At 36.6% G+C, this 14,448-nt stretch overlaps 1 protein-coding gene across 1 annotated transcript in view; it reads right to left on the reverse strand.

Annotated features, from left to right (window-relative positions):
• PCSK5 (proprotein convertase subtilisin/kexin type 5) overlaps window positions 1–14,448 on the reverse strand; it is a gene marked incomplete at its 5' end in the record, with an annotated part of 193,704 nt that overhangs the window by 88,986 nt on the left and 90,270 nt on the right. Inside the window, one exon of the mRNA XM_082335751.1 lies at window positions 4,272–4,360. Coding sequence (XP_082191877.1) covers window positions 4,272–4,360 — 89 coding nt within the window. The remainder of the gene's footprint in view (window positions 1–4,271; window positions 4,361–14,448) is intronic.

The raw sequence follows: 14,448 nt of genomic DNA on the forward strand, positions 1-14,448 counted from the left end.
AAGGTAGGCTTAAATCTGGAAACAGAAAATTTTAAAGTTGTTCTTTTGACTAACTGTAAGACTTTGACTGAAGTTAATTCTGACTGAGAAAACTGCCGATGCCAGTTTTAACCTAAACAGGAAAAAAGACCTACATACAGCTAGCGTGACATCTGATCAAAGGAATGTTAAACATTAAATAGTAATTAGCATGTAACTATATGATAGTACAAAGTAATGATTACTTCCACAATTAAGAAATTTGATGCTCTTTCCCTTTTAAAAGGCCACTGCTATTTATAAGCCAAATTTACATATTTTTAATTACAGGCTCATTTAATTTTGTTCATGAGCTCAGACTGAAGTAACTTGAGTGTCTACCAAGACCTTAACTTCCAATTAACAAAAGGCATAGGGGGTGCTTTGTTGATAAAGGGTCTTTTTTTTTTCTTTACTCTAATTGACTCAAAAATGAAAAGTGATCATATTTCTAAGTTCACACAAAAGCTGCCCATGTTTTGTGAGATAATAAACTTTTACAAACAGTGATCTCACTATGAACTTTACTTTATAAAAAAAGTCATTAAACCAACTCTGGGATTCTCAGGTTTTATTTTTCTTCCTCAGCATAATCTCAGAAAATTGATGATGGGTGGAAGTTGTGTTCTCAATTTCTTTCAAGCACATTAAAATATATTTAGCTCTAAATAAAGACAATAAAACGTACATCGCTTTTGAAAGAAGGAAAATAAAGCTTCCCTTTATGCTTCTGTTACTGCGTAGCAAGCCTAAATAATATAACATGCACCCGGTGAACAATAACTCCAAAGTCTGCCATTGGCACCTGAAGTAATTCACACCAGGTTTTTTTGCTAATGGTGAAGTGGTCAAATCTAAAGCAATATGTACAAGGCTGTGACTTAGGTGTTGCTCTCTCTGGCCAACAACTGATAGACATGCTTCAAGAGTGACTTTGAACAACACATGTCTCATTGGCTATTTAAACCAAAAATAATTCCTTTCTCTCTCTCTTTCCTTCCTCCCTCTCTCTCCCTCTCTCTCTCTTTTCCCCAAATGTTTGGAGTAGTTAATTCTGCCGATCACAAAACCTCCAAACTGCATTTGGCATGTGGTGATAGCGCAACAAAAGCTGTCCAGAAGGCAATTAACAGACTGCATTTGGAGACTGTTTCACCTAAGACTTTAGAGCTCTGTCAAATTTTTCCAGTATTATTTGCAGTAATTGCCAAAATGTAAGTGGCATTTTAGTCAGAACAAACTTTCAATGAATCACAGGAAATATGCAAAACTGAGCTAAAAGCAAGTTTTCTTTTAAAACGTTTGTTTTTAATCAGCATCTGACTTAAAGAAACAGCTGAACTAATTCCTCGTCAGCTGAAGACAATCTACATCTGTTGTGCCATAATTCACTGTAACTGTTTTCCCATCAGGACTCGAGCCCAGCCAAGTAACTAAGCACCCAAATCCCCACAGATGCTTTGCAACTTCCACAATCAGTCTGCAACAATACCAACAGGCTAACCATCCCTTCCTATAAAAAGTCTCACAAGCTCTGTAGGTGGTAATTTGCTACGTGTGACTACTCCAGAGAATCACATTAAAAAAAAAGATCTACCCCTTTGGTGCACTGGTTTGCCTTTTAGTGAAAGGACCTGTAGCTTAGCTAAGCACAAACTGCAGGCATAGTGCATAATTTTTTATAAGAAACATCCCACAACCTGTAAAAGAACCAAAGGTCCAGATGGCAATGTTACTCAAATTTTCTTATCTACAGATCACATTCCCACTTACACCATTGTAAGAGAAGGCTCAGAATTTCTAAGGGTCCGATTTTTGTCCTATTTGTGGTGAGAGCTTCTTAAATGTGTGGAAATGAGACAAGGAGTACAAACACATTTAGAAAAAAAAGTAAGCATTACTGGTAGGTATCTTGTTAACGACTTTCCATCACAAAGATCATTAATTGGATTTGTTCAGCTGCCAGAATTTGATGGAATATTGATAGAAAGGATTTCTTTTCCCCTTTGCTTTATCTCCTTGCTATACCTTACATGTCCACAGATGTGTTTTGGTTTGAAATAAAGAATACTTATCTTGGTGGAGCAAATTCAACATCACTCTTGGCAGATGCTCCTCTGTGTAAGGACAATGTAATTGCTTTAGCTTGAGACTAGTTTTTTCTCCAAGAAGGCCCAAGGGGGGGGGTCTTTAAATCCCTGGGAAACAAGCAAGCTGAACACTAGTTCAGCATAATGTGATTCAACTTTTTTACACTCTATCTGTCCTGCGGAGAGGGAACACAACCACTGCATGTTCACATGTGTAGCTTACGGCTTTTCTGAAGGAATGAAGGGAGGGAGGCGCACCAACTAGAGATCAGCAGCAATGAAACTTAAATATATACACCTAGTGCAAGGGGAAGCTTAACCTCCCTTCTTGATACCCTGGAATTCCCTTTTGCCTCTGACTTTTTGCAGATTATCTGCTGAGCCTCCTGAAGTCTTATTTTCAAATGCCAATGCTTTTAAAAGGTGGTACGTTACCTCAAGTGAGATTTACACACTGTTATACTTTCCAGCTTTCTTTTAAGAACAGTGTTAGTCACGGCTCTACAGAATTGTGGTGACAAATGGAGTGGATAAAATTTTTATTTCACTTAGACCAGTGAAATTTCTTGAAGGCTATTGTATTCTTCATACAAAATAAATAAATAAATAAATATATTATGAAAAGGCACACGTATCCAGTCTTTACTGTTTACATTAACTGCGTTCATACTATGTCCACCTGAGTCAGTTTTTACACTATATTTAGAAAAGGCAGTGATTCAGCTAATATGCCTGGAGGGTTTCTAAAACATTATTATGGCACAGTCCTAACGTTTAATAAATAATAACCTATTAAGAGGCCACTGTTACTAATGGAGAACTTTTCAAGGACATGCCCAAGCTGTTGCAGGTTGTGTGACTATCCAACTCACAAATGAAACCTCTCCAGAAGCCATCTTTTATCTCTATCAGTGCACTAACTCTCCTCTGACTCGTAGTTTGACAACAAAATAAATCTGATTTCATAGCTGCTGGTACACGACCAAATGCCATGTCCACATGAGACAGCCTGTTCATGTGCTACAAATTCACTCACTTAGCCAGTTCAGATTTTCTAAACCACTCTGACAGGGTAACTTTGTGCAGGCAGGCTCTCCACCTGAGGGGAAATTGGTTTTCTGCATCACTCTAACCTTATGCTGGATCAGATATTGTCTATCCTCTTGAAGCCAGCAGGAAAACAGAAAGCTGACGTTAGGACAACGTTGTGTGCTTTGGCTAATTTGAAATGCAGCTGTGCTCACATTTGATTTGGACCAACCTTGTACTGATCCAGTAGAGAACAGATACAGTACTATTAATTGTGGAAACATGACCTCAACTCTGCCTGTTCATATTTTTGAACTGTCCTCTGGTGTATACATAGGTAAACATGTTTCTGTTTTCACAGATGGGCTCTATTTTGGGACAGAAAATCAACAATTAATGAGTTTGAGCTATAGGTCTTTCTACTGAAAGCCAATATTAACCAATCCCATGATTTCATGAAAAATACAGGATAAAACTTCACTTGAAGCATTAAAATCTGGCACAGGCGGGCTACAGCCTAGGAGACATGTAGATGGCACCTTGATAGTTATCCCCACAAATTAAGCCAAAGGTCTTAATTGAGCGGCCATTAACTAAGAATTCATAGAAGCCACTTGGAACCTCTTGGCTGAATGAATAAAAAAGTGCAATTGAATCCATATTTCAGGCACACAGAGGGATCAAAAGAAGATTCTCTTCAACCACAGCCAAACAACACAAAATTGTTTTATGTTTTGACAGTGTTTTGTTTGGGGTTAATATGCAAGGCAATATTCCTGATGTGTACATTTACTTCTGGTTTCTCAAAGTTCATCACTTAGAGCTCTGAACCTGTAAGAAAACCCAAATATCCTAATTCTGTGTTTTGTGTTTTCATCAAAGGTCTCACTTTCTATTTTTCTATGTGTACTGAGAGGCAGTGTTCCAGGGAGCACTGGAGAAGTGTCACCGCAGACAAACTCCTTCAGTACTGGTACTTAACGACCACTGTACAACTGAGACTTACTTGTTAACACAGCTAGGTTTGTTATCCATACAAATCTCCTTCTCTTGTTGAGAAAGGTCTAAAGGTACCATTTAGCACAAATGGCTCTTTGGTTACTTTTTTTTTTGGCGGGAGATTGTTTCACATACCTCCAATCTTGGCATTAAAGGCGATTCCTACTGTGCAGTGTGAGTTGTTTGCCGTGGCTGCCACTTCTCCAGCACAACGGGTTCCATGCCTGCAGTCAGACAAACATTTTTCCAAGTAAGCACAGACTGTTGGCATTAAAGGCTTTGACTTTGCCCATCCTCAGGTGCTAAAAGCACAACTATCCACAATGTCTTGCATTACTTAATCCCCCATAGTAATTTATACCCATGTTACAATATTCCTCTGAACACATTTTAACATCATTATTACAATCATATTAAACTCTTCATGGTACGCTTTCTAGCTGCTGGAAACACACATAGTTTGTAACAACAAAGACTTACAACGATGATACGTAATCCAAAGCAACAGAAAGAAGTCTTGGATACCAGTTCTTGATTTTGAACAAAATCTTACATTATAGGCAGAATTTTTGTCCTGCATTCTGCCTTAACCACTCATGTTGCTAGTATGCAGATCTCCATACAACCTCCAGTAGGCACAGCATGTACCACACTTTTCCATGAGTAAGATGAGATTGCACCAATGCCCACACTGCTGTTTAGAGGCCATCCCAAGACTGGCTATATGCCAGGTATGCTCAAAGCTTCTGTTTAGGCACATCCTGGTAATGCCTTGGGCCAAGCCTGCTGCCTTTCTCGGAGCAGAAAAAACAGCTGAAGTACCCTCCACACCAGAGGTATACCCTGTGCCTGGAAGCAGAGATGGGCTGCAAGGGTATAATCTTAAGAAGCTGCTGAAGGAAAACACAAAACCTCCAGTGGTTGCTCACCCCCTTCCCCATTGTGCAAAGCCACAGTGGGATGCCTTGCCTAGTCCTGATCCATGCTTTCTATGAGGTGACAGTGGCCACTGTGTTAGGAAAGCTGTCCCTGTGTTTTGTGATTTTTACCTGCAATATAGGTTTCACAGCGTGTTTTCTACCAGGAAGTTTTGCCATCATCCTTATGCAGTTAAGCAACTCCATTGCAGAAATGCGACACAAGCAACAAGATGCAGACAGGGAACTTTAGAGAGCTGTTGTGGAGAGGAGATATGGAGTTTCAGACCAGACAGGAAAAGAGATGGGGAGTTGATGAGACAGAGATAGAAAGATAATGTAAGGCTTGGGTAGCCACAAAGAATGAAGTTTAAAAAGTCAAGGCAAAAAATAGATAACAACATGGCAAGCACTTCAGAGAAGGCTAAGTGAGGTCAGTTGTGTACACAGGCACTCTTCTGCTGGTGGTGGTTGACAGACTGTTTACATAGACATCTGGAGAACACTGGTGTTTTTGAACTGAGGTTGACGCCCATATTACAGGCAAGAATCACAGTTGCTTTCTCTTGGTACAGCTTGTTTTGGGTAGAGTCACTCCTTATTTCCTTGTTATTAGTGCAACTTTTTTCCTTTAACCTTTTGAGACACTTAGATGAGAAGCACTAAGATAAGTTGTTTGGAGTGGATTAATATAAAACAAGAACAACAACAAATAGGACTAGGGAAAAAAGAGGGGAAACAAAAAAATAAGCAATATAACTGATCAATGTTAACCTGTTAGAATTTGAAAGGAGATCATTCAGTTTATCAGATCAGTAAGATATATATATAATCTATGAGAAAAGTGTAGTCTTTATTCACAAAATCAAAGTGACAAGTTGGATACTGATAAATCCTAAAGCTGGATCAAGGTTTCACAATTATATGTATATCTCAACTCATTTCCTATTAATCTGTTTACAATTCATTATTTGGTTGCTAAACTTGATCAGAGAATTTTTCAAGACTGAATTTGAAGTTTATTTTTCCTATGAAGCCTAATTTTCAAGCCTAATTTTCTTCATTTGATGAAAGCCTATCTAACTCTAATTGATAAACCAACGTCTTATCCTATTACAGAATTATTTTGAAAAGTCTGAAGTAAATAATTCAGCAATCAGAGATGAAAACAAGTTTTAAAAAGAACCTTCTTCATTTTCAAGTATTTTCAAATAGTATTCTAGCTCTGTGTTTGTTTGAAGCAGTGTCTTTTTAAAATGTATTAATATTTATAGGAAAATGCCTGGCTTAAGAATTATTTACAAGACACATGATTCCCAAACTTCTCTCCTTCTCATTATGATACTGTTACGTGCCACATAGAATTTTAGAGGCATTATCACTCACACACCAAAGCACGGATGAATATACTCTAGAAATGCAGGTGTAACATACCCGCACACATCACCTCAGTGCATATAATTTATTAATAAACCACTGCCTTCCTGGTGAAATGCATGTGGTTGAGCCGCAGCTTCCCAGAGGGAGAATGCATTGGCATGAAACCCCTCCTGGGTACCAAGTTTAGAAAGCCCTGATGAGAGGAAGGCTTTTCAGTAGAGAAAGGGGACTGACAGAAATCACGCCTGGAGGAAGGAGGCTGCCTGAAGAAGAATAGATGAAACAGTTCAAGTTTCCCTGTGGTTCCCAGCAGAGTATATGGACACCTGCTACTTTGTTAGCTACATCCACCGAGCACCGTCAAAAGCATTAGATTTCCACCAGATTACCAAACATACCCTCGTCACCCCAGGGCCATGTAATGTTTGTAGAGGGGAAACAGAGGGGATGTGTGGTGGCTGTGGGGGGTTCACACTGTGACTGCACCTCCCAGCAGTAACCCACAGTAACATGGGATTAACAGCAACATGAAACTGTACCCTAAATTCCAGCTGAAGTGGAAGTAGCTGCAATGGTAGATGTAACTTCAGCAAAAAGTAGCTAAGGCTTCAAAGGACTGGTATGGAAGTATCATGACACATATTTATTGAATTAAAGCACAGTAAGAAATTTCATGTAAATTTCTCATAGAAAAAAGCATATTCCAGGGATAATTAAATCTTTGGACAGTTTTACAACATGTGAGTTAAATTAAATTTGCTGAATATTTCACTAGTCCTCATGTATTGGAAAATCCTTCTTTTTATCATATTTTAAGTCCAGTAATGGTATAAATTTATTTTGTAAGCAAATTTTTATGTTAGACCCTTGCTTCTCTGCCAATATTATTGTTAATTATATTCTACATTTATAATGGAAATGACAAAATTAAAAGTTGTTTTATTCATTTCAAGGTCATATGTATAAAATTGCACTTCTTACAATCAGTTTCCCACTGTGAGAATCAATCATATATACAAGTCAATTTGTTTTAATATGTTATCTTTTACAGGTCCTTTAAGTAATATTTCAATTATGCTGTGAAAAGGAACACTTTCTAAAAAATCTGCATATAAAAAATTATGTTCTTTCCACACTGCTTTTAATTTTCTCTGTCCTAGATTTTTGCTTGAGGTCTACAGTTTGGAGAAGACTCTGAATTCTGCAGTTAAAATTAGAAGACTTCTGATTAGTCATTACACTAATTTCTTAACTAACTTAAACAAATATGATGAAACTGATGCCTGAAATTGATTAAGTCTGCTTTAAAGCTATGAAAACTTCTACTGAGCATGAAATCCTGAAAACTTCAAATTACAACCAGTTTATGGAGGCAGCATAACCAGTAACAAGAGGCAAAACAAGAGGTGCTTTCAAGTTAGCATTTTTTTGCGAATGTATTTATATGTCAAAACACAACAATCTCCTGTCTTTGTGGGACGCCTGCATCACATACAACTTGTTTAAAAAGTTGATGCAGTCCTAGAACAAAGCATGACTGCCCTTCTACAAAGGCCTATCTTGATAAACTTTAAGGGTCAATGCTTCATTTCACTGGATCCTTTGCCAGCTTATGTTGAAGGGAAGTAAGTTCCCAGGCTATTAAATGGTACTTTGAAGAGACACTCAGCTAAAAGGTTTTGCACTTGTCCTTTGTGTTAATGTCAGTGTGATGTAGTATCACAGAATAGAACATGAAAGAAAGCTTGGTTATGAGACATTCTGCCCATCTACAAACATCTCCTACCTGGAGTGTAACAAAAAGAAAAGAAATGGAAAGAAAAAAAGTTTTGTTGTTGTTGTTTGTTTGTCTCATGAGGAGAGACATGAAAAATTGCTATTCAAAGACAGATTTAGGCTCAAAAGGCCACCAGGTAAAAGAAATAAGATGTCACAGGCATTATCTTCCAAAAAAGTTGAACTTAGATGCTTATAAAGTTGGCCGGCATTTTCCACCATAAAACCATCTTTTATGATTCTGCCTGGCTTTAACTGCTTTATCTAATTCTTCCATTCCAGGCAAATAAGCACAACTTTTTCAGAAATGCATTTATTTTCATTTTTGCATATCAGAGAGACAGAACACAAAGAACAAAGAAAATATGCAGGCAATTAGGATCAATTTTCTTATCTTTTTATAAGGAAGAAATTTGTCAGTCTGTCATTAACAACAAGTCAGTAAGGTGTCAAAGACCTACTCAGGAAGACCTTAGTAAAGATAATTTTTTTTGCCTTGTGATGCCCTCACTATTATATGGAGAACTTGAAAGAAATTGTTGAAGAAATACAATTCTATGAAAAGGCATATGTTACTTTTTTCTGCTGCATGCATGAATAGTGCTTGCGCACCCAGATGCTAGAGGTACAGTTTTTTGATGGCTCTCTAAATACAAGATAAGAGAAATTTAAGAGCTACGCGCTAATCTGTTACACAAAGTAACTTTTTTCAGTAACAGTTATTTTCTGAGACAGAAATGGCTCAGTATTGCAGGCAATGATGGAAAGAGAAAAGGTGCATGTTCTGTGATTAACTATCACTCCCCATCCCACCAACATAATTTAAACATAAGACATTTATCTTTCAATAACCACTCTTAATTTGCTTTTCAGAAGAGGAAGAAGGTATAAGGCACCAGGAACCTCTTTAAAATAAAAGTTAATTAAGCTTGCCTCTGAACGTTTACAGTAAGGAAATATTCAGAGTTAGTGAAGACAGCTGCTGGTAATTTGAAAAGCCCCTGCCATGTAAATTGCATCTGCATTTCAGAGCCTCCATCTCTGACAGCTATTCTTTGAATTCCACAAACACTCTGACCGTGCATTTCTTTCTCGTATTTTATTCTTCTGGAGTCCCTCAAGTATTTTAGAACACAAAAAGCTCAGGGGACTGGAGGATTTAAAGCCCTCTGTCTTTTCATGACACTAACATTATAGTCCAACCCACTTCAACCTGTCACCAATGAGTCTTTTCAGAATGGGAACTTAAGGAAAAAAGAGTTTCAGAGTATCTCAATGCAAGCCCATCACAAATGTCTCTGGGCATACCAGTAATTTACCGAGGTTTTCTAAGAGATACTCAGCACAGGAACTGGTTTGTAAATAAATGAAGAAAACAGTGGGAGCTTTGGGGAAGTGTGCTTTGTTTGTTTGGGGTTGTTGTTTTTTTTTTTTTTTTTAATCCAGAGAAATGTCTACAGATAAGAAGAAAACTTCACATCCTTTGCAAATTCCATGCTGCACATACTGTAAGAGTGGATATTATTTAATTGTAAAAAGGTTAGAATAGATAGTCTAAAAGTTTACACAAGGTTATATACATTTTAATAGGCTGTGCTTGAACAGCGTATTTTTGATAACTGCCAACTTCCATTCTCAGCATAATTACGTAATAAGCATATTCCCCACGCATAAAGGCAATGCATTAATATTAAGAAAAAAATTACTTAGTCTTTATTATGAATTAGAGTAGAATCCCAGGAATCGAACATGTAACATGAACTAAATTATGTTGTTGTTGGACATTGAAAATTATAGGACTAAAGGAACTTTAAATGTTAAAATAATTTTCAAACCTCTATTCGGAGAGGAAGAATGGAATTTTAGGTAGCCATTGTTAACTGTAGGAAAATATCTGAGTTGTCATTTGTTTTTTGCAAAACTCTTCTTTAATTAAATTTCCAAATGTTTTCAAAGATCTCTCTTACATTGGTATATATTCGTAAACAGGAAAAAGTGATATCTGAGACACCACAATGTAATAACTGCTGGAGAAAATATATATTTGAACAGTAATCATCAGAAATGCATTTCATCAGCAATGCATTTTATTGCATCCAAGAGTAATGTCTTATGTAGTGCAGAAGAAATAATTTTTTAGAGCTGCTCACATACAAATGGTTTCTAATAATCCGGAGGATGAAAAATAGTTTCCAAACTGGCACTGGGTTGGAATGTTCTTCTAGGAACATATGAAAAAGGAGATGTAAAAGAACTGTCAGAAGTTAAAAGCATGGGCAAGGAAAATCTCAATCTTTAGCCTTTAAAACACAATCTACTACAGCTGAAAAATAATAAGAATAAAGCTATTTCACAAAGGAGAGATATTTGGATATTAACAGCGGAGAAAGAAATGACAGAGTAAATGTGAAAAACAAGTTACACAAATCTCCAATGCGAGATATCAGGAAAAATGCCAAAGACTTGGGTGTTACATCACAGACAGGATCCTGTTTCTGAGCATCAAATACAGTGTCATAGTGTGGTTACAGCACAGGACTGGAAGATGTCTTGAGTCAAGGTCCCCAAGGCTAATGACTTTTTGCATGATTATGGGAAGTTACTTAAAGAATAACTTGAAGATAACTCACCTGTTTCTGACAAATAAAATCAAAGGTGACAGCATTAAAACAAACACATGGGACATTTCACATCTCAGACACGCACATCTTTTAAACTTAACAGCGTGGGTAACAGCGATGCTGCCTTGCCACTCTCTCTACATTTGTTAGCTGTTAGCAGTAAGCAGCTAATTCGTCACAAGTGTGAAGTTCCGACATGAGCTCAGCAAAGCACTGTGCTTCTACAATATTAATTACCATTTTACAGTTTTGTTTTTGTGAGTAGGCAAATGAATCTGAATGTATAAAACAAATATGCCTTTTGTCTGTATTTTTTACCAAAGGCAAAACAAACAGTGAATAGAAGGTCTGATGTAGCCAATGAAATTTGACATAGAATGAGAAACAGCAAACAAAACCAGCAAATAATATATTTAGCCAAGTATATAGTTTTATATATTAAAAATAAAAAAAAAATATTTATTGATGTCTTAACATGTTTTAACCCAAAGCAAAATTTTAATTTAGTCTCTTTTCTGGAGGGAAAAAGGCATTGGTGAGAAGAAATAAAACAGTTCAAAAGCCAGCAAAAAGCAAAACTTTCATCTGACTTTTTTTTTTTCTTCATACAGCCTTTCACATTAACTGTACAGTAACCTTCTTAAGGTGCATAATCCAATTCTTGTTCTCATTCATTAAAGTAAATCACAAGTAAAAGCAGTACAGCTTAGTTCCTGTGCACTGGAATTAAATCTGTTCAGCAGCAATATCAAGGCTAGTATTACTTTGGAACAGTATATCGCTACCTAGATACACCTAATCAAAAGGACTATTTCATTTGCTTTTGAAACTGAAGAATACGAGGTTGCTTAGGCTTCAAGGCTTCCCTGCCACATAAGGAAAAAAGATCTTTTTTTTAACCTAATTCAAGCTGGTTGAGAGGCTGTAGAAGGGATGGAAAGTCATAGAACAAGGAAGATGTGCTCCAAGCAATTCTGGCAATCATTTTATGCATATGAGGGTTGTTGATCCCTTTTTGTGTGCAGCCTGAAGAATAGAGTAGCATACACACTTGGAAAGAACTGAGTATCTGTCTATACTTTTCTCATTTTTAACCTGTGAGACTAGACAGTTTTATCATTTCACTCATGACATACAGAAAAAAAAGGACAAACAGAAGCTCAATTTCAAATCTTTTTGGAACATGGCTAACAAAATAGTAAGGAGAATTACTGCAGTGTACAACTTAATGAGGGAAGAAGATGGACAAAATCAGACATGCATTTTTACATGAGAAAATTCTTGTAACCTTATAAAAGTGGTTAATCTAGCTAATTTTTTACGCTTGGAATTACTGGTTCAACACAATAATTAAATTGTCTTTTCCCAGTCTGCAACAGTCTCAGTGAACAGAACATAATCCTAGAACTTAGATTCTGCAGCATCTCGATAACCTTACTTACTTTACCTTGGGTTAAAATGTATTATGACATCAGTAAATAATTCTTTTTATTTTTAATACATAAAACTATATACTTGGCTAAATATTATTTGCTGATTTTGTTTGCTATTTCTCATTCTGTGTCATGTGGTATGGTGGACAACCATGGAGGACTGTTTCTCCCTTGCCTCAGTTACTGTCACGGTTATAAAGAGCAGTCATATCATACAGGAATTAATGAAACGTGTTTGAAGCACTAAATATTGGGCACGTTATGCTTTAATATCAATGCAATTCTAATCCCAAAGACAGAGCAGTCAGATGCTGGACATAGGAAAAAGCAGAGGGAGGGGACACAGGAAAACATGGGACATACAGCCTTCATGATTCCCTTCTCTATACCAACTTGTCTCTCAGAGGAGCACCTGTGAGTTGCTGAGTTACTGGGGGAAAGTAACACTTGGAGAGCGAAAAAAACACCTATGGAAATAATAGCAAGACCCTGAACATGGAAGCTGCAGAGGAAATAATGTCCCTGACAGTTCATATTCCCATGCTGCAGCCAATGCACTGTCCTCTAAAGTCTTAATAATGCTATATTCAAGTTTAACTCTGCATCTGCATCTGCATGCAAGAGACTTTTAGATCCTTGCAAAAAAAATCAGTTGTGACACAAAGGTCATCTTGTCATTTTCATAGTCAATACACTACACTGATTTCTAATTGAAAATACAAAACCCCCAAAGCAATCAAACAAACACCCAAACCTGAAAACATCCATATGTCTTCATAAAAGGAGACTGGAAAGAAATATAGAAGTCAAAAGGAAACTTCACAAAATCACTAGATATGTTTCTAGATGTTGTCAGCAGATACGTTGCTTCATCAACAACTATTTTACTTAAAAATTGCACTGATTTAACTGGGAAGACGTAAAAGTAAATGTATTTAAACAAACAAGCTAAAATCTTTGCAGATAGCTTCTTGTACCATTTTAACAATGTTTTACATCACCTTAATTTACCCTTGTTAATTACAAAAATAAAATATTTCAACCTGACACAAGTGTATTTAAGATGAGACTTGGAAAATAAGTCCTTACACTAATTGTTCTTTTGCAACTATATGGATAATGAGCATAGTTTAAGGTTTTGTTAATGTTTTTGGAGTCCAAAATTAATCCTAATTTGGGAACAAGGCCTCAGATTGCAAAGGAAGTTAGTGTCACTCCCAATATTACTTTACACAAATCAAAACTCTTGGTATGAATGCTTCATATTGGAATGAATTCTTATTGGAATGAATGCTTCTTATTAACTTAACTTAAGCTGCAGGTTTATTTATTAAGTTTCACTAATGAAACATTTTCAGTGTTTCTGAATATACGGCTATCTGAAGTTGATGATATAATTTTCAACATTTTTTAAAAGCTTTAGGGTAAGAACTGGAATACTGACACAACGAGTATTTTTGGCTAGGCCATGCATTTGCTATTCCTAGGAAAATCCACCCATATTTATCTAAGATATTAGCCTTAGAAAACACAGGCTGGGACACAACGAGTAAAGCTTGCTAGAAATTTGCTGCTGGAACTTCCAAATGTACCACCTACAGTGAACATGCTTGTACTTGAGAAAGCTCACTGTGTACTGGCTATACTATGTTATCTATACAGTAGGCATAAAGAAGAGCATTGGATGATATGGATACAGGTGAAGTAGTCTGTCATCTGGTTTTTGAGCAAAGGAAAAAAAGTGATTAACTAAAACCTGCAAATTTGCTTCCCCCCCCGTTTGCATTTTGCCACCTTTTACTATAACATCTATAATCTTAAAAAGTTGTACTGTTGGATGTAAGAAAATACTACTATTCTCATTCTACTGAAGAGGTACCAAGAGGTTCAGTTGCAAATCTGAGACTAGAAGGAACACCTCTACTAGAGTGGCCACAGCTTAATAAGGATAACTTTCAGAATAAATATGTAAATTTTACACCCTTTTCTTTGCTCTGTAAGCAAATCATCATATTGCATCTGTAAACAAAGTCAAGAATAAAACTTCAGACTGCAATTTATCAGCACCCCTGCATAAGTTAGCAAACTGCCTGTAAGCCAGTGACAGGCAGGAATGTTTTTTTCCACATTACTGCTGCCTCACGATAGAGGTCTGCCATGTGAATTAAAAGACTTTACATTGCAG

This window comes from Platalea leucorodia, assembly GCF_965183815.1.
Source record: "Platalea leucorodia genome assembly, chromosome: Z".
NCBI classification, from domain to species: Eukaryota; Metazoa; Chordata; class Aves; order Pelecaniformes; family Threskiornithidae; genus Platalea; species Platalea leucorodia.